This window comes from Osmerus mordax, chromosome 17 (assembly GCF_038355195.1).
Source record: "Osmerus mordax isolate fOsmMor3 chromosome 17, fOsmMor3.pri, whole genome shotgun sequence".
Lineage (NCBI taxonomy): Eukaryota > Metazoa > Chordata > Actinopteri > Osmeriformes > Osmeridae > Osmerus > Osmerus mordax.
In genome coordinates, this window is record NC_090066.1 from 8,300,111 (window position 1) to 8,326,427 (window position 26,317).

Below are 26,317 nucleotides of genomic sequence, written 5' to 3' on the forward strand. Positions count from 1 at the left end.
TGTTATCAAGAGTATCTGAACTTGTTTTTAGGGGCGCGGGCCCGGGCCTGCGTGGTGCGAATTGAAGGCTTGTCTCTCCCAGTCAATGAGCCTTACAGTGGGGATGGTAATCTCTGCCTTTGCTTCGCCCTCTGCCAATGCTTCACTGCACCGACTCCCCAAAGCCTGTTTGTGTAGCGCGCTTAATGGAGACCCTCTCATCCCCGGTGTGAAAATTAAATGAACTGCGTCGCTTTCAAAAAGCGCCCGGGCTGACGGCGAGAGACGCGCCGGCGGGCGCCGTCTCCCCGAGGTCGCCTGGCGCGCTCGTCCCGGCGCGCGAGCAGACACACGTTCTCGTGTTCTCTCCGTGTTCCGACACACACACACACACAGCGTGGCGTGAGGAAGGCCCTGGAGACCAGGGTCCTCCTACACGTCACGCACGGCTTAAGCAGAGAAGAGATTAGGTATGAAGATATCCACACGTGCTTAGCAACTAGCGGCACTCACTGTTTTGATGGGCACGAGTGAGGGCGTTGCCGTACTCGGATCTGGCAGGAAGCACATGCCGATGCCCACAATAAGCTCGGAGCGCTTGAGAGACTACCATTATCAACCACCTGAAGACGTCTCCTATCAAGCGCTACTCTGCCGAGAAAACGACAGCGCTGTTGTTTTGTAGGAGGCTGGAGAAGAGCTTCATGGGAGCGTTGGCTGGATCACGGCAGGCCTTGTCTGTTTGTCTGTGGGCTGGGCAGGGCCTAGGTTGTGGGTCTAACCAGGGGGCTGAAAACAGGGTGGTCCCCTCACAGAACAACACATCTCACGCCTCTATTGAAGCCAGCCGGTGGGCAGCTGGGGCCAGATTTAAACGATGCCAAGATCGTAAAAAACAAAACAACAACAAAAAGACACAATCTCTAAGCGTTGGCTACACAGCAGAGCATGACTTTCACCTTACATCGAGGGGAAAGACTTCACACCAAAACAAGGGAAGGGTAGTGTTAGGTCAACTAGAAATCTCGTTCTCGATCGCAGTGCGTCGCGCGTGTGTGCAGCAACGTTAAGGTGAGCAGGCGGTTGGCGTAGGAAGAGGTCCTTACCGTAGATAGTCTCGCCGGCACAGGATGAGGTTGGCTTTGGTGTAGAGCGTGGAGCCCACCTCGCCCAGCCGGCAGTCACAGCAGGCACACTTGAGACAGTCCTCGTGCCAGTACTTATCAAGGGCCTTCAGCAAGTAGCGGTCCTTGATCTTCCGGTTGCAGCCGGCACAGCCCTTTGGCTTGGTGTCCGGCTGGACGGAGAGCATTTGTATACCTGAGCAGAGGAGAAGAGACAGGGGAACAGGTTGGTTTTGAATACTGACAAAGGAGAAAAGTACAGGTGGACCACAGGGATTTTTGGATACATGCACACGGATGCGTGTGGATGCTCTCGCTTCCTTTACCTCTTTCTCACACACATTGTGTATAACCCCCCCCCCACACACACACACACACACGTAGAAAAAAGAGGGTCCATATTCACAGATACAGGCAGGCCATGGATTCAAATGTCTTCCTGGACACTTTCCCCCTGCCCCAGTCTCTCTCTCTCCTCTCTTAAAGGGGAGTGACCAAAGCAGAGCAGCTTTCTGCAGGGGAGGGTATTAAGTGGCCCTAAGCGGGGGTGTGAAACTGCTTTGTTGAGCTGGGGGGGGGGGACGACGACACAATGTGGGCTCGCACCACGCCGTAATTAGTATTCTCCTACTATCCCCAGAGGAGAAGGCTACCCCCGCTCCCCTTTGTCCCCCTTCTTACACTACACACACACACACACACACACGCACCATGCACGCTTATAAAGTTTCTCTTTTCAAAAGTGTTCAATGCTGGCCTAAAATGCTGTTTTCATGTGTTTTCATTGTTTGCAAACACATACCGTGTGTGCTACGTTGTGAAGCTGTGCTTTACAATCAGTGGAATATGAATTCCTCTGTGTTATTGTATCTCACTGCAATGTGAAAACATTATTTATCCCTGTGTGTTTTACTCTTTACTCAGCATTATTAGGAATAGTATGTAGAGCGGGAATCAAAATAAAGGTTACAGGTGCTAGGAGGTGTTTGAGTGCTTTTTTGCAATGGATGTATGTACAAAACCAATTCTACACGACTACGTAGTCTTCCATACCTATCCAACATTTTACATCATTTCAAGAAAACTGCTGTCACAAATATGAGCAAAACATGTGCAAAAACAGTGGCAATAACATTGGTTTAAACAACTTCACAGATCTTTGAACATTCTAAATTGTTTTTATACTGAGAGAACTTCTATCGCCTTGCTCTCAATCGGGGTTAGCACTACAGGTAGTGATGAGCAATCTGGACTAGTCCATAATATGGACCTTTCTTTGTTGCTGTATGTATAACCATGTATGATTATACAAAGTACAATGCCAACAACTTCATGACAATGGCTGCATAATTTGGCACACAAGACCCAACGAGACCTACCACGTACTCATTCTAGAGTATTATGTTGAACACATCTTTGCAAATGCTTTATGCAAAGGTTTTGATCCGTTTTTATTCAAACTAATGCTTTTTATGGCGGCGAAAATTGACATGGACGCACATCAAACACGTTTAACCGCCATTCTGTTTGCTGTAATGAGCAAACCCATTTTATTCCATTGCATTTGAGCTGTTGAGCTTTTAATTGGCCAGATAGAATTGTAAGAGGGGCACACGGTTGATTGCCTCCGCTATGCGTCCTTGTTCAGTACCACTCATCCGCACCGTCCCATCTCAGCCCGGTTAACACAACAAAGTCACCGCTACTCATTACCAACCCAAAGAAGCAAGAGTTTCGACTCCCCTCAGTCTGCAATCAAGTTTAGACACGTTGCAATCGATTCCCACTATTTCAAAGCACAGAAGGTCTATTATGTATCTTCTGTCCGGAACCGTTCGTGTTAAATTAAGCCACATTCTCTCGGGGCTATGAAGCATCTGCATGTAAGGAATTTGGACACTTCAATTTTCCAATTTCCGAGGGGAAGCGTTGAACAGAAGATTCATTTTCCATAAAGGATAGGAAATTACAGCGGCTTTGGGCCCTAATGATATCTATTTTCTTTACTCGCTTGGTTTGGTACCTCCCTTTCCTCATCCGACTTTAGGCTGCTGTAGCCTGCGCTCTGAATCATATCCTGAATGTTCTGAATCATATGTTATGCCCAAAAACGGATGTCAAATGTTGGAACGTTGAGGCGAGGAGGGCGCAAAGTACCGCTTTAATTCCCCCTTTCAACCACATCACAGCTGCACGACAAGGAGATGCTGACATTTCACCCTGTTATCAGTTTAATTACTGTTGCCATGGCAGCATTGTGCTAGGTAAAAGCCTATAAGAAATTTGCCATAGGGAGACACATTTTCGATGCAGCTTGCACGACATCGACAGGTTGAGATTTGTATGTTGTTCCCATCAAACGCTTCCTATATTCGAACGAACGTGCGCATTTGAAAACCATGCTCTGGGTTAGCCTACTACATAACCTACTACGTTCATAACTGATTTCCTCAATGGCTATCATCGCATCTTGATTTGTGGTTGATTTTCTAAACGAAACAGTGAGTAATATGACATATTTCAGCTAGGCTATATCTTAAATCATAAGACAGTACGGACAGCACGCTGGATGAAACAGAAACACTGTAGGTTAACTTATCCATGGACCATAAATGTTTACATGGATAAGAACAACGAAACCGCAAAGAAGCCTCTTACCGAAACTTTTCTCCCTTTTCTGCATTTGTTGACTCGCTTCAGCACCCGAACCACCATGCAACAAGAGGAGCACAAACCAAATTCTCCGATTCTTGCGTGGTCAAGTGAGCAGCTGTATGCACGCTCTCTTAGGGTGGCTCGCTTTTGTTAGAAGTAACAATCCACCTCGGCGCGCACAAAAAAAAGAATGAAAAGGGGAAAACACCAATCAACAAGACACAGGAAGAACGCCAGAGCGACAGCTCGCTATCGCTCAGCGCCACACTGTGCTAAAACCACGTTTGTCACCACAGTGCTCGACTATGAAATTAGATCGACCACCAGTCGCAGCTTGGCGAGTGGCAGTGAACAAATGACAGCGGATGACAAAGGCATATGCTTACCCCTTCGCGGCGCCGTAATCTTATAATCCTATCGTGCTCCTCGCTCGCTCGCGTTGCCTAGGCTATAGGCTATGCAGTGGTTTCTGAGCTAATATACCTAGGCTACTACAGCATTGAGATTATATTTTAATGGATGAAAACAAACCCGGGGTTTTCACAGGGTGCAAATACAAAATGAGGATACATCCTCCAAATGTCCATAGATGCTATGACTAAACTATAATAAATATGGTTTGATCCAAGTTAGTTTCCAGTAGCATATCTTGCGAATTGCCAAAAAGATGATGGGGGATCTTTAAAAGCAAAATATGTGAGGGTACAATTCTACGGCAGAAATTGATGAAATGTCACAGAAGGACATCAAGAGACACTCAAAATGACCAACGGCTGATACATTATTTTACAAGGTCTCTTACCAAGGAAGACAAAAAAAATATAGTAACCTATTTTACACAGTACCCGAACTCAAAGTATACACTATGTCTAAACAAGAAAGCGAACAACATCACCTCACTCACCTTTCTAAAACAAGTTACGCAGAAGGCTAAATTCGAAACGGGCACCACGGAGCAGACTCCAGCTATATCCCCTCTGTGCAAAAGTTCACGAAACTGACATTGCGCGACGGATTGGAGTGATCTTCAGGTTGAAAATAATGAGGTCCACATGGATCATGTGCGATCAGATGTTGGCAACAAAGCTACAGGTGTTCCTCCATCCACCGCTGAGCCGTCTTATATTAGGTATTCTGAGGGGCTCAGTCCAACTTACCCATCAGTGACTGAGAGACGAGGAATAGTGAAGCCTAGCTTTATTATCTTCAAACCCAATCCCTCACCAGTGAGACATTACACGACGGCGATAAGGTCATTCAGTTATTACCGACAGCTCGAGTCACTGAGCGCATGCATGCGGGCGCGCTCCCTCTAACACTCTTTTTAATGCTCTTTCTTCACTCACTCACAGGTGCGCGCGCGGACGCACAGTGGCCAGTGCGTTAAATCACTGAAGCGCACTTTCCCGCTTTATACTCAGCAACGCAATAGCTGTTTTGCACCTTTGTCATGAGTAAAGGAATAGACTATAGTCTACCATACAGTTATACTATAGTATAACTGTATACAGACATAATTGCATGTACAGATATTGAAAGTCAACTCTTCGTGAGCCATTACGCGTAAAGCGCACCAATTAATTAACCCATCGTGTGTTCGAGCCAAATGGTCAGTGATGGCTAACTAGATATCACCTCTGTTTGGTTATTTGGGCTTTTCCATGGTCAAAGTGAACGCAAGCAACTCTTTCTGGATGTGAAAAATGAATTGCCTTTCGTTCTGATAGCATGGTGTGTGAATTAATCAACCCAATACCCGTTGGAATATGATTGAGAGTCTGCCGATAAACAAATGGATCTTACAAATAATAACGCCTAAAGACGAAGAGCATCCCCACGTGGACAGTATGGGACCCCAGACCCCTTTGTTTGGTAGAAATGATGCTGTTGTTATATGTTTGACATTAATATCGAAATAACTAACAGCACATAGGGATTGGTTGGACGGCATGAGGTATGTGTGCAGCGAGTGACGGTTCAGAACAAGGAAATTAGGAAACTAAATAACATCCAGAGGAATGGGTTCTAACGAGGACAATTAGACTAATCATGTCTAAAGCAATAGTTTTCTCCCTCTCTCTTCTTTCTCCATTTCTCAGTGCTCTAAATAAAGGTCCGCGCCTCACCGTGCTGTTGATTGATTAGCACATCTACACAAATCTTTATTTAAATCATTCCTGTAATTAAACGATGGAATTATTCCTCGCCCTGTTGTTGTACCAGCCTGGTCCAATTAGCGCCCTGTTTGGACTATCTGAGGCCCACACTGCCAGGGCGAATGACTCATAAGACCGGGTCAGTGAATCCCCCGCCCTCCCCACGCACACTCACATGATATTTCTTTCTTTCTCTTTCTGTCTCTCTCTCTCTTTTTCTCTTTCTCTCTGTCTCTCTTTCGCTCTCTGTCTCTCTGTCTCTCTCCCTCTCTCTCTAGCCTTCTCTCTCTCGCTCGCTCTCGCCTCCCAACACACATACATACAGCTGTGACAATGTGTCTAGAACTCTACAGTTACGAGCAGCACATGACCAGCAAATAGATAATATAGTTAGACGCGAAGGAAATGGCTGAACAGGAGAGAGTGAGAGAGAGAGAGAGAGAGAGAGAGAGAGAGAGAGAGCCCGTGCGAAGTCAATAGTTGGCATGTGGCTTCATGCCAATCACGCTCAGCCTAAAATGCAGCGATAATGAGATGGGTCATAAAATGCTCCTCGCCACATTATGAGTGATGAGATGCATTAAAGCTGACAGGGTATTACCTGCCAGTAATTAGGTTTTGTCATGGATTGAATTATTTCAAAGCGGGCTATCTTGGTAATCATGCAATTTGCGAGGGGAGACGCTTTAGTCCGTGTAACGATAAAAACGGAATATATGAAAAAAGCACCTCGCTCCTTTGCCCCTGACATCCTTTCATTCTACAAATGATCCTGGTAATTATTCACTAAGAAAATCAAGGACTATGCGGAGGCAAATGGCATCAAACAGCCTTTGGGACGTGATCATTGAACAGCCAATCACCTGACGGGAATGGGAATATGTGCGTAAAGTAGCCTAATCCGATCAAAAAAGGTGTCTTGCAATCTTTTAGCTGATGTCTTTGGAAATGGACATCATCAACCTTATAAGCAGCATGTTAGCCTATTTCGTTGCCCCCGAATATCTCTCTCTCCCTCTCTCTCTCTCTCTCTCTCTCTCTCTCTCTCTCACTCCCCCCCCCCCTCTCTCTCTCTCCCTCTCTCTCTCTCTCTCGCACACACACAGACATACACACTCTCCCTCCAGTGGAGAAAATAAAACGGCAGTGAAGACACCTCAAAAAAACACACCGACAATCCAACTACAGGATGCGAACAGCGTGGACTGCAGTTTTCTTTTCTTATAGCCTATGAATGAACGAGAAACTTAATTACCGCGTTCGTGAGATAATCTTTACAGGGAGGATTTAAGTAAAGAGATATATCCGAGTGTGCTTATGCCATCATAAGCTTTCTTCCAATATCCTCCGACCATTCATTTATAGACGCATCAACTTAATCCGCATCTACAGCGCTCCACTTGACGTGGAGAGCTCCAAACTATCAATTCATCACACGAGAAAATCATAATAACCTACCTTTTCGTATGAATATCAACACACATATAATCAAATGTTTTGACCGTCGGGCTATTTGTGTTTCCTGTGGTGTCTTGGATGCTATTGGAAAATAAATGCACTTGTACTTTTCTAATGCGTGTCTGAGGTTGAAGGTAAGGCGCAGGCTACTGTACCGGGGAAAGTTGCCGCCTGGACGAGTTGGTGGCACAGTTGGAGCCGCCTTTCTTTTCACAGTTGCTGCCGCTGTGAGAAAGCACCACCTGCCTCAACACAACTCCCTTCAGCTGGTTCGCTAGCTCAGTCTCGATCCCACAGCTACTCTCTTCCCGTCGCAACGTCTGTGTCTGTTTCTTCACTCTCTCGTTCCCTGGCAGAAAAGCAGGAGAGACCTGAGTCGGCCGCACGCCTTCTCTCCTATTTAAGCACCTCCACCAGGTCCCTAGTTAGCAGCACACTCCAGCTCATCCAAGAAGCTGACAAGCACCGTTAGGGAAGGCAGCGCATGTTGCTCTAATGGACCTCATTAAGCTCTACTTACAGATGTTCTCTTAACATAATTGATCTGCAGCGAGTTGAGAGGACGGCAACCTATTCCCCAGCCCCCAATTATGGCCCGGTAATTAGATCCCCAACCTCCAGTTCTCCACATTCACCCTTCTAACATTCCGAAATATCAAAGTATCTCTTTCTCTCAAAGCGAACCCCCTCCTGCCCCCCCACCATCTAACCTCCATGTCTCTAAACCCCCCCCCCCCCACACACACACACAAGACTGACACACTATTGACAGTCAGATCTGCTAACCTTTGTAGTGAAGCCAGACTTAGTAGTGCACTCACTCCAATTGACAGAGCTCAGTCTTCTGTTTCTCCCTCCTCTCTCCCTCCCTCCATCCTACCCTCTCTCTCTATCACTCTCTCTCTCTGTCTCTCTTCCTCTCTCACCCCCCCCCTCCCCTCTCCTTCCCTTTTCTCCCCCTGATGAATTACCATGGGAAAGACAGGCACGGATGGAGGAAGAGAGGGAGGGGGAGAAAAAAGTTTGTAATGATAATATCTGTCAGGGGAAGGTCTTTTTTTCGTAATGTCTTTTTATCTTTAATAATTCCTCAGATGGCAACTTGGAGGAACAGAGAAGTGGGAGAGGCAAATGCATGGGAACCGGTGAGGAGTGATGCCGTATCTTGTGCAATGCCAATCAGCACCACTTCTCTAGCCTATCTAATTAGCCAGCATGCTAAAAGAAGGAGCACTTGGGGAAAAGATAATGACATGCTTTTGCACTTTAAAGTGAAGGCAATTTCATCCCTATGTCGAGAAAGTATCCTTGATGGGTGGAGTCGAGTATATTCCGAACGTCTGGCATTGGGTAAAAGTAACCTTGTATCCATATGGTGTCACAGACACACACAATGACTCTGACTGGCTCATTGCATGACCCACATTCCCCCCCCCCCCTGTTTTCAGTCACTTAGAGGCTCAGAGCAGCTATTAGGCTTAATGTTGGAGGATTTGAAAACAACGTGAAATGTTTGTGCATCAGACGGCACGGCAAACGCTAGATCATGTGAGCAGCAAATGAACTGGGGTTCCTCTCGTTACCGTGCATGGTCACAACGGCAAGGTGCACCATTCTTGGGTTTCCTTTCTAGATGTTGTCTCCAGGTACAGACCATCTCTCCACAGAGCTGCGCTGACATTTCCGATTGGGCTCTCGACTCTCTCATCCCCCCGCCCCCCCCCCCCCCGTTCTCCCACGTCCTCCAAGGGCCAGGACTCTCAAGGACCGGACACTCCACAGCAGCCCTCCAGGCCGGCCTCCCTCTCTGCCTTGCCTTAAGCCTCTCCTCCCTCAGGGGAATAAGGCAGGGGACACAAGTGACTCTGCAGTCTGCACTAACGACCACGAGAGCCTCCCCTTAAAGACACACTCAGTAATTGCTGCCGGTATACGACCTTCAAGTGGGGTCAAGGGATACGTATTTTTAATGACAACTTTTTCTCTCCCCCGCAGGCCAATTTTGTCTTTCGGCAGAGAGGCCGGTGGAACTAAGTTACAGAGCCATCTTCACACAAAAAGTCTTGAGAATCACCTTCGGTAATAGGTCAGAAGGGAACTCTCAAATTTAAAGAAAAGCTAAGGCCAAAGAGTATCAACCCTTCTTACGACTCCACAGAGAGTTAATGGAGATTACTTAATTCAACCGCCAATTCATTTAGGCAGAATATAAAACGACTAGTAGCAGTCAAAGACCTGAGACTATGGTAATATCTGGTCTATCCTCCACCATTAGTCTGTCTAAATGTGACCCTTGGCAGGGAATTGGAGACAGTGGCCTGTGGCTGGCTGTAGGTAGGAAGCTTCTCCATCTTTCTAAAGAAATAATCAGTGTCAGGGTTGCAACCATTTAATGGTGTTTTCATACGATGATACCTTTCTTGTAGCAGGGATAATACAGGGTGCCAATAATCAAAGTATTTCATTCTCCATCGTGTCAATCTTCATATTGATCCTTTGCGTTTGCATAGCTCTGGCTACAATTCAGAACGTAACTGACTAATTCATTGGTAAATTTAATTTAATTCACTGTCATAAATCATATCAAACTTTAAATCACATAAACGTGTCGTTGAATGATTTATTATATATCTATTGATTACATTTGATCTGTAACAGTTCTTTTATACATCCATGCCTCACATGAAATGTGAACCATAGTTGACTAAGTGGATCATAATTCATTCTGGTGAATGATTAAATGAATATGATAAAGCATTACTTTATAACTTTACTGTCAGGTGACTTTTAATCAGGAGCAGTGATTACAAGCCCATCCGTAAGATCTGAGATTCCTCTCATGGCTACCCACTTGCTGATAGGTAATTAAGAATCTAATCCTCTTTGTTAAGCCGGTTACAGGCTAACGACGCACAGGCAAAGAAGAGGAACTCTGTGACCCTCACAATCAAAACAAGCAGGAGTCAAAAACCTGGGAACAGAAGGACAGTAAGCTACACCATTTGGGAATTATCTTTGTTTCTGTGTCTGTGAGCATCTGAAAGGTATATATATATATATATATATCTTCGGGTTTTCTTAGGCAGAGGAGCACTGCTCCAATCCCCATCGTAGATGGAGTACCTATCATATTCTCAAGACTGCTGGATTTATTTCGATCTATGATAATCAGCTCATGTCTCATGTTCATTTGGTAATCCCGTTTCTCACCCATGTAAATGAGCAGTCTAAGGATTTCCTGACACGTGTCTGGAGAGAATACACTGAATTTCAAGACAACATCAAAGGATACTGAATAGTATGTGCCACTTTTTGATGTCTAAGTGTTGCTAATTTTGACTTTGAAGTGAAACTGACATAAATTGCTGCTGTACGTTGCACACAAATATTGTTCCTCTTGCCAAGTTGGAGAAATTGATCGCAACACAACAAAGCTGCCAAAAAGACAGGGTGATGAAAAAAGAACAAACAAAAGGAGCCGCAAACATTCTGACAGGTATCCATGTGCACTAGAAATGAATTCCTTTGCATTTAAAATTTAAATGTCAGGGTTTATTGATCCGAACAACACAATAACAAGTATTGCTTTTCCCCAAGCGTATAATGAATGCAATCTACCATTATTTGCACAATGCTGAATTAGACAGGTACACATCCAAACATCTCTGTCAAATTACTGAGGTTGAGGCCTTTTCGAGAATATTTCATGGATAAACAAGGTCAAGATTCACCCACTTTGATTGGAATGTAAAAAAGGAAAAAAGCTTTCTATTCTTCAAAACTTGCACACAAAACTACCGTGGCGCCTATGTAGGAGATGTGGTGTGAATAGAGGGACTTTTTGCTACTGTGTATTCTGATGTACATTAACATCTCATGTTCCAGACATGACATACCCATTCAACTTCAAGTATTGAAATACCGTACAGAACGTTTATCAAGTACTTATACACAAATGTATGGTAGTCTGCCACATAATTCCCCCCCCCCCCCCCTCTCTCTCTCTCTCTCTCTCTCTCTCTCTCTCTCTCTCTCTCTCTCTCTCTCTCTCTCTCTCTCACACACACACACACACACTTGTTCAGAACCACAAGATGAACATCTGAATAATATTCCTCCAAGCCTTTAATGATAACCTTGAGCAATGCAATAGTGGTAACGGCTACATAATATCTATCGATTCCATCCGGCACAGTTTCCTTGAGTAGCTTGGGCTGAAATTACTTGTGTGTTCAGAACTGAGCATTTCAAACAGACTGCTGTACACCTCAGCGGCAATCAATCAGCCTTAATCCAAAACCAATTTACTCCGCCTGAAGAGGAAAATATCTTTTAATCTCTTGCCGACAATCCCTGATTGCAGTGCCTAGCATCGGTTGACAGTCAAATGGTGCCGCTTAGAATAGGACCTTTCTATTGGATTTTTGGCTGCTATTTTACCATATAGATGCATGGATAGGCAATTTAATAGCTATGTATACAAATTTCTCTTTGACTTGTGATGTGATATGCCTTCCCGCAGGATCTGGTGTAATCATTTCCTGTTTTTCCATTCCAAGTCCTGTGAAAAAGTCATTTACAGAGCCCTTTTAACATGAGGAGAACACACAGAAATACATATATGTAAATCACATAAAAACACAACATAAAAGTGAGCAAAACATCCTGTTTCCCCCTCTTCATTCCAGTCTCTTATGTTCTGCCCTCAATATGGAAAAAAAAAACTTAAAAATTCATTGTACTTCTACTCAGCCATCTGTTGTACACAGGGATTTCACATTGGATCCTGTCCTACACAGAAAAGGTAGTCACCTCTCTCTGGGCCACGGCGTTCTGAGTTCTAGCATCAAATCAATTATTCAATTTCATAAAATTGTTATTTCCTCTCCGACCTAACGTGTCTCAGAGCAATGACCCACTTCTGACGGCTCAGGTGACATCAGGACATGACCTTCATGTAGAGGGTGGACCACAGGTCTCCTTAAGACTGGGCCAACCTAGCGGCTGAGTCCCAATAGAAGTCTCCGGAAGACATTTTCTCATTAGAACAACAAGAAGAAGTCGGTCAGAACACCCTGAGCGTCAGTGATTGGGTGTAGTACATTATTAGTTTGAGGTAATCTGAGCCCCGCTGTAACCAAACTAATTGAGGGCCATATGTAAGCGTGTAGTCGTAGGTTTGGAGTGACACAGGGAGGGAGTCTGATAAATGAGGCCCCCTGGAGGGAACCACAGCTGAGCAACAGTCACACACAACAACACGGTGTACAGCAAGACTCCGTGAGGAGAGGGGCTGCCCAGCCATAACTGAAATTCATCTACTGTCTGTGGTAATAATTGAATGTCTTATTTACCGATTTATTACGGCGACAGTCAGTGTAATGACCACTGTGGTTACATATTAATGGTACACAGTACAGCTCGACAGCCTCCACAACAGATGTCAATGTGCTTGGAATGAGCACTGCCTGATTGCAGGAGAGGGAGCGGGAGAGAAGAAAAAAAAATCGTAAGTCAGGTTGTTAGCGCGATTAGCTAGCACATGGAGACTTCACCTGCATGTATTTCTGTCCGTCCTCATTAGAGTAATAAGAAAGTGACACGCGGATGTCACTGACGCTCTCCACAAAGTCCACACTCCCACACACGTCAGTCCTCACAATGGTAGCCTGTTTTCTGGTCTTTGTCTCTGCCATCTCATGATGACAACAGCCTCTCAGTACTGTACTCTTTCGACAAGTCTCTGCGATTTGATCCTAGATCTCAAGGTGGAAGGAGGAGGAAGACACGTGCATCTCTCTCGTCTTCCCAGGTATGTTTATTCAGCCGTCATTTCCACATCAACACTGAGTTACAGCTTGAGTTACACCTCCTCGCAGTATACAAGCCTAGTGCTAAATTAATCCCTGCAATAGAAGATGCTCTCTAATAAGGGGTGCAGGAGTGCCTGTCTCCAGATTAGGGTGGTATAATGGTGTCTGTGGACTACTAGTCCTCATAAAAGGTTTTTGGTGAAGTCATCTACCCAATCACTGACAAAGAAAAGCTACCAATGGAAAGGGCAAGGTGTCCTCGGTTCTAAATGGCCCACCCACCCACCTTTTCTATTTCTTTTTTTTCCGTTAGCAAGCCCCGAGAAGCGTCGATCCGAGGGAGGCTCGTGGGTGGCACGTGTTTTTCCCCAGATCGATTCTCCGAGCACAACTTTCCATCATGCAGAGGAGGCCAGGGCCAAAGACGACAGCTAATTAAGATGGCTAATCACTGCATTTCACACAGGCTGCAGGCACTGTCACTCTCCCATCCAGGCACCTGCTGTTTCATATATCAGTGGCATCATTAAAAGACACTCCTTTCAGCAGCCTCCTGCTCTCCTGTGCTCCTGGGGAGACTAGATGGGAATGTATCATATTGGGGTGGGGGGGGGGGGGTGACTGTAGCCATTGTTGTGTCTCTGACCTGGCTATAGAGCACATAGGGGGAAATGAGGGGAAAGAAAGAGAGGGGTGGGGGAGATATAGGCTCTGGAGCTCTTCAGGCCTGGCCTCTAATGAGCGGTTTAGCCATGCTAATGGGACTAGCTTGTTATCTAATGCCCTCTGACAGCTTTACCCTAAAAGGCGACATGCGTGCTTAACTATTGCCGGGGTGAAGTGATGCGCTCTGTGTGGATCATTCACTCATTTACCAGCCATGGAACGCCTTAACCAGCTTACACACACACACAAATGTTGGTGGATGGGTAAAACATGACGCAGTTCCAATGTACTTTTCTGTGTGGCTTCTCACGTTGAGACCTACACGGGCTTGAGACGGGAATATGTAGTTGCATAAAACCGCAAATTAGCCGTGTACTTCATACCGCTTTTGGTTTCAAAGACCCTCAGGACCGATTTTTTGGGGGATAGAGTGCAGAGGAGAAGACACGGATGATGTACAAGAAAACCGTAGATCTTTACATCTCACCTCATCTTTTCCTTTTTTTCGTTTTTTTTTTGTGTCTAGGAGTGTATGTCCCCCTCCTTCATGTTTTAATTGGCTGCTCTCAGAGTGTTAGGGGACCCGACGGAATAGTCTGCTAATCCCCCTGTGAGGAGCGCACCCGGAACCCATCCTCCAAGGGACCGGCCGACTTTGCCGAACGTCTCTTAGATCACGCTCCATTGTAGTTGTGTGACGGTTATGACGCCATCGCCCTGGCAACCGCTCTGAAATACACTGTAAGAGAGAGAGAGAGAGAGAGAGAGAGAGAGAGAGAGAGAGAGAGAGAGAGAGAGAGAGAGAGAGAGAGAAAGAGAGGCGTTGCTGCCACGCACTCGTACTACTGTATGAAGACGAGAGGAAGTGAGCTCCGCCGGCGCACTCACCTCGCTCCTTTTCAGAATCACTCTCCGTGAGGTATTGGACGCCATTCTCTGTGTCAAAAGGACTTATCCTGACGTTTGGCACTGGGGGGATGGGTTCAAAAAACAGTCACCCTCTCCCACCCCCCAACCCCCCCCAACACACACCCCCTAGAGCCACACACACACTTTTCATGAGACAGCCAGTTGGTGTTGTTTAGGGCCTCACTCGAAGACCACAGTCTTTATACATTGCTAGTAGCACGAACCACCCTTTCAGCACACTATTTCCCAATATTGGTTGATGTAACTAGGATGGATCGTACTTTTTTAGGGTAAAGTGATATTGATAACAGGGAACTGCCCCATTAGACGTAGGGCGGGACTGCGGCCTCTGCAGTAACCGGAATCATTCATTGGCTCTTTTCTGACCATTTTTTGAAAAGTGATTTGGTGAGCGGACTGCGGCAGGATAAACACAGTCTAGCTATAAGCCCTGACGAGTGCTTATGAAAGGAAAGTGTTTGGGAATGATTTCCCATCTGGATTCCGCCCAGATAAGCAGTTTTAAATTGCGCCTGGCCTTATACCGTTGACTGCATTATCCAGTCTGTGAGGCCGCTATATTACATCGCTCCCTCATTGTCTGATGTGAGAATGCCATAGCTCCTCCATGGGCATGGTTGGTGAAAAAGAAGAGGGAAAAAAAGTATTGCGGCGGGGGGGGGGGGGGGAAGAAAAAGTATGAAAACTTTACTTAAATCATGCCAAGTAGTACAACATACAAAGTTAGTGAGAGATTAGCTGGAGTCACTTCGCATCAGGGCCGATCCACCAGGGAGCTAATAGAGACAGGAGAAACGAGAAGATCTGGAGCTGTCTCGCTTCTCACTCTCATCCATAGGGGGGACGGATTGATATGCTCAAAAAAGGAAGGGGAATCACAAAGGATGAGACTGGGAGATCCAGGCTTCTCAACGTACCGGGCCTGTCATCTTCGGCAGCCATTTTGATATTTTTTCCCAGTCCCAGTTTCCTTTCAGCTCGGCTAAGGGCTGTTTTCAAATGTGCTCGACTGATCAGTCTGGGAGAGAAACGAGGGAATACAGCCGGTTTCCTCAAATCTAAAGCAGCGTTTGTGAAAAAAGGCATATGCTGAAGAGGATGACACATCCTATGTCCTTATATAGATGTAAAATGTCACATGTCAAAACCTATATGACATTGAGGATAGACTATTTAACAGATGCTGATGCAAGTACTCATTTACCAATGAAGGCTTTGACTGCAACAAGCAACTACATGGTGCAGTATGTTGCAAGGCTGCGGAGCAACATACCACAGACATACCTGAACATTGCCTAAACAAGATGTGGCAGATTCTCTAGCTAGTTAGAGACCACCGAATCCAGAAGAGAGACAAGAGACCGTCTCCACAACAGCCCCAATATTAGTTATCGGTTCAGAAAGTGCAGGCCTTGGCACATCTGGCTCAAAAACCTGTGTAAAGGCTGTATTAAACACAGGGCCGTTGTCTGTAATTATGCCCCCATGCCACTGAGAAAGACGTATGATCATTGTCTTTGAGTTTTGGGTAGCTGTTCAATCTCCATCTTGATGTGAGGGCTTTGGCCACTAAAATGGGAGTCTGCTGCTGACTCAGATGCGGCCTATTGCTTTCCTTTCATTTTTTGAGATTGTTTTTCTTTTTCCTCCACCTCTGTTACATCGGAAATTGATTGGTTTGATCCTCCAGCTCTGCATACTGACGGTCCGGGCAGATGGCTCTCCCCATCCTCTCTTCTCTCTTTTATTGGTCACAACACGTCTGCAAAGAGACAAGATCAGTTTTTCCCCCCCTGATGCCCTTCAGTCAAATGCATTCACACCAAACAGCAAATAATCCCTCCCTTGATTTTTTTCTCTTTTTATTGGGGGGGGGAGGGGGTTGGGGGGGGGGGGGGGGAAATGCGAAGACTTCACAGAAAGGGTCGCTTCTGAATAATTGCCTCAAACAAATGAGCTCTTGAAGGTCCATTAGTCGAGCCTTTTTCCCATCTAATAGTGTTCAGCGATATCAAAGATTGCTCGGAGGGCCTTGTGTGGAACAGATGGGGCCACACTGTCCTAGCAGTAAATGAGAATCCACGAAAACGCAATCTCAAGCTTTTATCATTACCCGGGTTACCTGATAGAGAGGAATCTACATCTCAGTCACTGGACACCGAAGTGACAGAATGCCACCCCCATTTTGGCACTCTGTGTAGAAGACCATGTTGTAATCGCCACAAGACACAAGAGAATATTCATCAACATACAATTCAGACAAGCTTCTTTTTCGCCATAAAGTACAGATCTTAGATTCACCCTCTGTGGAATATAATCTCTGCACGGGTCCAAAATCCCTGCCGCTCCGATTCCACGTGTAATAATGTTACGGAACATTCATAAATGTGGATACTGGATACATACTGTAGTTAAATGAAGTTATGTGGATGAGTGAGGCAAGATCTTAATTTGACCGGACCCTGCGAAATGAATTCAGATATTAGAAATCAATTGGAGGAGCTGTTCACTGGCCAGGCGAGCCAGTAAAACATAATTCACATCAGGGAGCTTCACTTTATTACAGTGGGGGGGGATTCCTAAGGGTTTTACTCCCCCCTCCTCCAAATCAAAATTTCATTCATTACCCATACTCCTCAGCTGTGCCCCTCAGGTGTGTGAGTTATGTATCGGGGAGGTGCTCCCCAGGGAGTCACTCCCCTTTGCCGCCTCCCCCCTCTGGTAACCAATCGCTGTCCGGTGCTGATCTAAATATCCTGGGGCCCAAATTGCTTCCACAGGGAAGGGCCGCCCCTTTGTCATCCTCATCCCCTCTCCTGCCTCGGAATCTGATGGCAAATTAATCTCTGGCTCAAATATGTCATCAAATACAATGTTGACGGGGAGGCCTAATGCCGTTGGTACATTGAGTGAATGCAGGGCGCTGTTTAGGGTTTGATATGCAGTAATCAGGGGTGAGAAGGACAGAAAAGGAACAAATCCTTCCCTTGAAAAGACCGGTGTTTCAAAAATGTGGAACAGTACGCTACCATGCACAAGAGTGGTAAAGGCTTATTCCTTTGTGTGTGTGTGTCCTTGTTCAAATCTATGGCATGTGTGTGTGTGTCTGTGTGTGTCGTGGCAGGGGGTGGGGGTAATGATTTTCAGAATTTCCCAGGGTGTTGTTAGAAAGGCAACAGAAGGCAGCCCTGGCAGAGTCCTCAACTTCGATTATGTATACTCTTTTATTCAATCATCCCATCGCTCTATAGCTGACATTTGGTCAATAGTGCAATCTTCTAGTGATCAGAATACGCCAGACAGCCGGCTGCACAGAATTCCATTAGTTTGGCTTTCGAAGGATGTGCTAAAACAAGATATCAAGTGAAAAAGACTAGAGTAATGATCGCATCCTCCTTTTTCTTCGGTCTTCTTTTTTTTCCATTGTGAGGGGAAAGAAAAAGACCTTTTCAAATTCATCTAATACAATTTGAAGTCACTTTCAGACAATCTCACTGGAGTGCAACAGATGAAATCACGGAATGGTTACTTCGTCGCGTTCCTCACCCGTGGAAAGGCAGCCATCTCACCGCGTCTCCTTGCATGTTGATCGTGAGTGTTAAGTGGCTCTTTGGCAGTTTATGTGTCTCAGGCTCGCATTTACACACCGACAGCGTTCTTTAACGTCATTCCCAATGAGCACTTTGGAATAAAGATCAATTCGTGATTTGATATTGCTAACTATTGATATCAAATCCCATTTTCTTGTTGTCATCATGTTCAAACGAACAGTCCAACGGAACAGGTCACTGTGGGTCACAGTAGAACCCCGGAGGTCAGAATCCAGTTCACCTTCAGAGAACAGAATCAGGGCAGTGTATTCATTACCAAAACTGGGCTGTGAGGAAGGACAGGCTTTATTAGGATTCCACATCTCCTATTCTATTCTCGCTCGCAGCCTTGAGATCCAAATGAAGCCCCACTAGAAAATGTATTTGAAAATAACGGTGAGAGCTTTCTCTCAGTCACGCACCACAGCAGTTAGATGGAGGTCGTGACTCCCGGCTCCAGAGCATGCGGGACGGTACACAGACGTTCACAAACGGCTGTTATCTGGGTTGTCCTCGGTCCTGCTGTTGTGTTGATGTTGCCATCTGCCTGCCTGGACCAGTCACCTGAGGTACTGTGACTTCAGAGCTGCTGAAGAATCAGTGCCTTCACAGGATCATGGCTTTTTGGCGATGATTAATTTTTGACTTCTTTAATAGTGAAGTGGCCGCCGTCCTCTTGCTCGGTCTTTGCATTCCTTCGACTATAGCTCTGGAGATGGACAACATGTCTCAATGGATTGCCACAATGTGAATATTTAAAGAAAGCAGCATGAATAAATCAATGCCCCTCAGCTGGATGTGTGTACAGAGAACCAGAGCAGTGGCAGATAACTGGAGGAGAAGCCAAGATCTTCTAAATCCGATATATAACTTCTGACTTTGATTCCAACTCCATCCGGTGAAAAACCTAGGCATGGATGTTGTTTGGGCAAAACGGTGCTGTTAATTTCGACCTTTTTCTAGGATTTCTTTTTATTAGTTTAAAGTCTTGGCTGGAATAAGATGTAAACCTGCTTGCATATGCTGAGTCTAGTATTTTTTTGTAATGAAAACAGTAGAAATATTCCTGTTGCAGTTATTGAATTGCCTGGTTGTTAAATGTCGTTTTATGAAAAACCAATGCTGGCGCTTGAATTTTGCCTTTTAAAATGGCTCCAAAATCGGTTCTACTTTTTTTCCACGCCAGCAGTCAGCAGTTCTTGGATGAACGTTAACTACTTTTGGTGGCTCTGAGATTTTAACATACTGCCCCCCGCCCCACCCCCACCAACAGTACACAACAGTTCTGCTCTCTGTGTTGTTCCTCTGTTGAGCTGGCAGTAACCGGCCACACTAGGACTCCCCCCTCAGTCATTTTGTCCTCCTCCATCATGGCTACATAATCAGATCCATGAGTAGAGACTAGGTACAGAGTAGGAGTGGCACCATTGTTCCTCATACAGTATCACTCATTTACGTCAGCATCAAGACCAATTGTCTTGATTTTATTACACAAAACAACAGGAAAGTGGGCCACAGTTACGCAAGGCCTATCAGCCAATCAGCGACGGGGAACAGAAAGTACAGGGAACGAATTAAGTGACAAGCGCTAATGAGCAAACAGTGTGCAGTGACATGTGTGCCACAAGCCCTGCTTTGCCATAGATTCACAATGAGGAAAGCCATCCAGACTGGGAACTCGCAACAAACGAGAAACCACCAAATCCATTCATCTGTTCTTCTGGCACCGGTTCTCTAAATCCTCCCAGCACTGATGCCTTGTGATGGATATCACGTAAAGTGGTCTGATGATAAGAACATCCACTGTGTATGAAAGTTGACTCTCCATCTCCTGAACTTCTCAAATGCCATGTCCTGCCACAACAGATGCAGAGATCCTCCCAAAGACATATCCCCATGCCCATTCCTAAGCATTGTCTGTGTGGGCAAAACATTGAGGCCTGACACACCTGAGACAACAGTAATGTCCTATGCCAACAATCCTCAGTATCAATTGAGGCAATCAGAGATTATTTCACTGGCCAAGGGAAGACACCAGGACCTTATTTCCAGTAGACACAGACATGGCATTATCATCCATATTAAACAATAACCCAATGGCACTTATTTTCTGGGAACAATATCACCGGTCAATCAATAATGTATCCAAGGTTCAATCTGAAATTGATATTCTGCTAGCAGTTAATATCGTGCCTGGCTGCCTGCTTGGTTACGGCTGTGAAAGTGTGTGTGTGAGTCTATGAAGGAATTACTTGGCTAAATAATCAAATGCTACAGCGTGAGTGGCTGCTACACAGCAGATATTTATCTCATGGGAAGATGGCTTAATATCGCAGGAAACCTTAATATACAGTAAGAGGAGAGAAAGCAAATACTTGCGGTGAGAAGACCACCACTATCAAGCAGCTAAACGATTTCAGACCACTGCAGGTGAAGGATTGGAAGCCTTATGCAATTGTAAAAGTTCTGCTTTATTGCCGATTTACATAGAAATTGCCTTATTTTAGACTAAATAAGGACTTCTTTCATTCACTTATTGTATCTCTTTATCCAAGGTCTAGGATAGGATATGGTAGCCTACAGACTGAGAATGTTTCCATGTCACCATAACCTCACTGATGAGCAATTTCCAAACCTTAATTGTGGCCTTTTCATGTCATTGTTGATAAGTCCCCCAGCTCTCTTGGTTGGATAAACACCTCTTTGAGTTTCTGCTTTTAATTCATACTTCGATATGACTGTCTCACTGGATCATAGATACACTGGTCTTACGAACACAAACATGAAACAACCATTTCCTCCCTGACACATGGTAACCTTCCAAGACATTCCCTTTTGTACGCATCTTTGGCACTACGTTCTATGAGTAAGGCCAAACTCATTTTTACTTCTCCTTCACCAAGGACCAAAAGGTTGGTGATAGGGTTAGGGATATTCCGACCGAGTGCATCATTAACCTGTCTCCATGGACAGGGTTTGTTATTTTAACACACCATGTTCTAGCATGACGCATACAAATGTGTTAACGCCTAGAACTGTTTAAAACTTCTTTCTCTATTGTAACTTATTTCTCAACTGCTGAAAAGGTGAGACTTTGGTGAGAACTGACACTGGACTCTCCCGCTCAGTCAAGATGCAATGAATCACATTGCATTCCAGCGACAATAGCTGTTAACGTTATTAAGAAATATCACAATAAAATCACTCTTTTACTGAATTATATATAGCCTATCCTAATCGCCATTCTTCTAATAGCTACCCGTCACATGCCAATGTTGTAAATTGCCTGCATACTCTCATTGCAGGAAATATGCTAGCCTTGTAAACAACGAGCCCAGTGACATGCATGAAATACAGCAGCCTCCACAGGCCTGAGCAAACGCTTATTGATGGAAACATAATGGTAGATTCTGCTCTCCCTCTGCGGCAGAGTGTTAGCACACAAAGACCATAAGAATAATTATTATTTCAGGAGAACAAATATTACCCCTTGGGCTCTAATTATTTTCATGCATTGGCTCCTTCAGCGCCTGACGTGTCTTTTTTCATGATATGAAAAAAAAAAATCCTGTTTTGCTCTTACCCTGCGCGTGAGGACTTTTAAAACTCAAGCAGCCATGTTTTGCGTGGTCTAGGGCGAAAGGTCATGGAGCCAGGGAGATGGTGTGATGCGGAAGGGCAAAGGTTAGGGTTTTTCTGATTAGATATCAGCTTTGCTACTAGTCTTTGTGTATCTCTTATGGTTCTTGTCATTTCTCTCGCTGTTTTATTTGCACCTTTTAGGTGGTCCCAGCAGTTCAGACCATCACATCTCACAGGTATAACTAGGGGACATCGACCAAAAATGGCAGGCGCTGACACAAGTTGTTCAGTTGACACGACATGGCGTCATTACCGCGTGCTCGTCAGATGTTGCGTCAAGTCACCAGGATCAGGCTACATCCCATCACCTGCTTCTCAAACCCAATCACTGATTAGTCTGGTTCAGGTGTGGTGACCACATGGGACCCGGGAGACTCCAATCAACTCCTTGAGCTGGTCTGAAACCTCTGTTGTCGAGAGTAAACTTTATCCCAGCTAATTGGCAGCAATATAAAAGCGGGATTGCACTGCGACGGAAGACGGGCCACTCCGTCTCCATTCTTTTTAGGAATTTGTCTGTTTTCTTTTATACAGCAAAAACAAAGCATTTGCTCATTAATAATGAAAAGCTTCTATGACTTTCCCCTGTTGATTGACGATCACTGAGATGTATGACACCTCTCAACTTGTCATCGAGGAGTTATTTGTACTCTTCTGCGATCCATTCTGTGAGGAGAGACCAGATGTCCCGTCTTAATTAGGCCGGCAGTGATGTTTTTAATGACTTCTAGCCCATTACAGGCAGCGGAAGGAGTTTTTCAGATCTTCCTCCTGTCGTTCCTGTGGGCCCGCTGCTCTTTGTCTCTCCGACTCATGTGCGTTTTGACACACTTAAATCCTCCAAAGAGAGACAGAGCGCGTGCGAGAGAAAGAGAGAGAGAGCAAAAGACAACCAGAGACAGAAAGAAACAGACAAAGGAGGAGTGAGAGAAAAAAGAGAGGGAGTAAGAAAGAAAATGACACGGAGGAGTGACGAAACGTCGTCGAGGAACGAGAGAAACTTTCCCTAATGTCTTCTGTGTTGTTCGTTTGTCGCGTGATCTGCTCGGTTCATTTGTGCGAATGTGGGCACATGTTCGGAAATATATTTAATTCATGGTTCTGTATATGAAGTTGGAAAAACTAGGCCATGGTAGTTGGTGCAAAATCTGCTGTGTGTGCTCCTTAAATAATAGTGTAAAGAAAAAAACTCCTAAGAGAGTTCAATATGGTTCTGTCTCTAAGGTTTTGAGCCAGCCCAACACCTTATTTTCTTCTTCTTCTCCCCCCCCCCCCTCCTCTTCTGCTTGACTTCTCTTCTTCCGTTTGGTTATTCTGAAGTTCTGTTCCTGCTTTTGCCGACTCCCAATATATTGTCAGGGAATGTCTCGTCTCTCATTCATTTTAACTGGATCATGGCTGCGAGAACGCTCACAATGAAATAAGCATTGGGAATGGGAGGCTGGTTTCGGTGCTGCAGATCAAATATGAATCTAGTCTATTTGAAATGGTCTCCGCTCCTCTGATGTGTCAATGAGGTGGATCAGGAGAGCAGTGTTCCTGGTGTGTTAAGGTGGGCTGAGGGTTGCCCATCCCGCCAGCCTCCTTAAGAAGACACGCAAATCACCTCAAGGTAAAGGCAGAAGTACGTTTCTGAACAAACGTTATTGCTTGCCGTAATGAGGGTATAAAATGTTATTAATATTTTAGAACAAGCCCTATTTTTCATTTCTGAAAACCACTGTGGGGCTTCTTTTCAAAGGGTTTCAGTCAAAACCCAATGGGAGATTCAATTGACTTTAATCTTGCATTCGTTTGAAAATTTGAGCCCATTAGTTAACTTTGCCTTTTCTGTGCAGTTTTCAATGCATTTCAATGAAGTCGCTTTCCTGTGGTGTTAAAACACTAATACTTGCTTCAAAAAGTAAATGAGAGAGAGGAAAGAGAGAGAGGGACTAGAAGAACAAGAAGGAAGAGAGGCAAAGACCGATTGGACAGTCAACATATTTATATAAAAGATTTGTTTTAATTCTGAAAACTGTATACTGGTCTTGAGGGTATACAAAATCCAATACAGGACTGACTGTTAGGTACAGTAATAAAATATTTATGCACTTGTGTGAATAATTTGCCGATTGAGACACTGACATTAAGTATTCCAGGCCACCTCCCACGCTCTGACAAGCTATCAATTGCATCCAGATGCCGCGGCTAATTGGTGAAATGCATTGTGGTCACAGGCAGGAGAGGGGTCAGAGGGATGGACGTAATCAAATAAAGGAGGGGCCTGAATAATTCTCTTTGATGTCGGGTGCACCTTGAAAGTGGGACTCCCTCTAATTGGCGTGGCTCGGCTCGCTGTCTCCTGCTCGGTCTGTGTGCGAAGCCCCAGTTCCCCTCTGCTCCTCACCTGCTGTCTGGGCACCTCTCAGCTCAACTTCACAGGTCTCTCTGCTTCTCATTGCCACTCATTTCTGTTAGGATGGTCGGCGGGAGCGCGGCATAGACGTTTCCGGTATAGCTCTTCAAAGTGTTTTTCTTAAAACTTTGGGTTCTCGGAAATCCTGAATGAGCTCGGTGAAGAGCACACAGGAAGAACCTTCATAGGCTCCTAATAGGGACTTTTTTCAAAAGGGGGTTTGTGCCCAACCACATGCTACTTCTCTCCCCTCACCATACCCTGAAACAGCATTTCACCAGTCCCAGCAACCAGGACATCGGCAGAGGTCAGTGGTCGGTTTCAGCTGCATTCCCTCTGCCTGCCGCCTTTTGAGTAAATAAATGATGTCATTATGCTTTTCATCACTGGATAAACGGCAGCCTTTTTCACTCAGAATCACTATTAATGAAAAGTAGGTCAAGTGCAGAGCTCCAAAAGTCATTCCAATAACCCCCTCCAAACACACATACACACACACACACCACAACTCTATGCCCAAAATATGCCTTTAAGCAAAATATCTCCACCTATTTTTCACAGTGATTAGTCAGCACCGGCTCTTGCTAAAAGTATGTATACATCAAACGTTGCAATGAAAATGGTTATTGCTCTGAAAAAGCCATTTCAAAAATCCTGATATGTACTTCCTTGATGGAAGCCTGCCTGTGAGGATGGTATTGCAAATTCTGAGAAAACACTCCAGTTGCCCGTGAATTACCCTGGCCTGTGGTCTCTCTCTTAACACTCCTCGTTGTGAAACAATGGAGCCATTTTCTGGCACCTCACTCCAGGGGTCAAACCTTGTTATTTTTGTCTTTTGTTGTTGTCCAGCCCCCAGCAGCATCATCACTTGCTCCGCTAATCCCATTCCAAGTTTGGGGACGTGGCACCCACACAGTCAAATGAGCAAACAAAGAGGCTTAAACTCAGATTAGGAGGGTGTTGGAGTCATGGCTAGCGATACCCCAGTCAGACAGCGGAGCAAGCATGGCAGCTCCCCCAAGGTGTCTGCTGGGGCCCAGCCGCGTGTCCCAGACTGTCTGAGCCCAGTCTAGCTGTGCCCATCTGTCATGACCCCACGTCTGCCACCGGATCCCCTCACAGTGGGGCCTCGCGCTCTCAACCGACGACACGCCGGGGACGCAGGAAGGTTGTTTTGGTGTGGGGGGGGGGGGGGGGGGGGGAGGACCTGACCTCCCATCTCCTCTCTCCTTCACCCCCTCACCTGCACCCCCCCCCCACTCACCCTCCCTTCCTCCCCTTCCTCTGCCCCCGCCCCCGTCCCTCCACCCCCACCTCACCCAATTCCCAATCAGACCAAGTTCCTGGCGAACGCATGCAATCATTACTGAGTAACCAGTCGGCGCTCGCGGTCGCCAGCCGAGGCGCAATCAAGGCCTGTTTTTATTCCTTTTCGTTTGTGAAACACTTCTTTTCTTGTTTTGACACGGCGCCATGCCTGTTACCATGCAACATTCATGTGTTTGCTGTGTGAGCGACAGTGGCTGTGGCCACATACAACACAGACACTTGGTAGGGAGGCTGTGGATCCTACTGACTGAGCTCTGCTTCTGTGTAATGAAAGGTACAGACCAGCCGGCACAACAAAGTGTGCAATATCCAATAGATTAGCAAGCAGGTGGGATTTAATACTCTATTGGTGCCGCTCAAAGCAGGTGTTTGGAGGGGTGTGCATATTCGCAACCGCACATGTGTCCCTTTGTACGGGTATGTGATGTGTGTCACTACGAGTTGACGTGTGTTTGTGTAAAAGTGCGTGTGCATGTGTGTGTGAAAGTGTGTGCAAGTGTTTATGTCAGAGTGTGTCTGTGTGTTAAATTGCTCCGTCACCAAACCAGGGGGAGAGCGAAATGAGAGAAAATGG

General features: G+C 45.5%; 1 protein-coding gene across 1 annotated transcript in view; it reads right to left on the reverse strand.

Moving 5' to 3' along the window:
• lmo3 (LIM domain only 3) overlaps positions 1–3,786 on the reverse strand; it is a 30,509-nt gene extending 26,723 nt beyond the window's left edge. The window contains exons 1-2 of the mRNA XM_067254490.1: positions 3,762–3,786; positions 1,086–1,299 (exon numbers count right to left, since the gene is read on the reverse strand). Of these exons, the coding sequence (XP_067110591.1) occupies positions 1,086–1,299; positions 3,762–3,786 (239 nt within the window). The remainder of the gene's footprint in view (positions 1–1,085; positions 1,300–3,761) is intronic.
• Between the last annotated feature and the right edge of the window lie 22,531 nt (positions 3,787–26,317).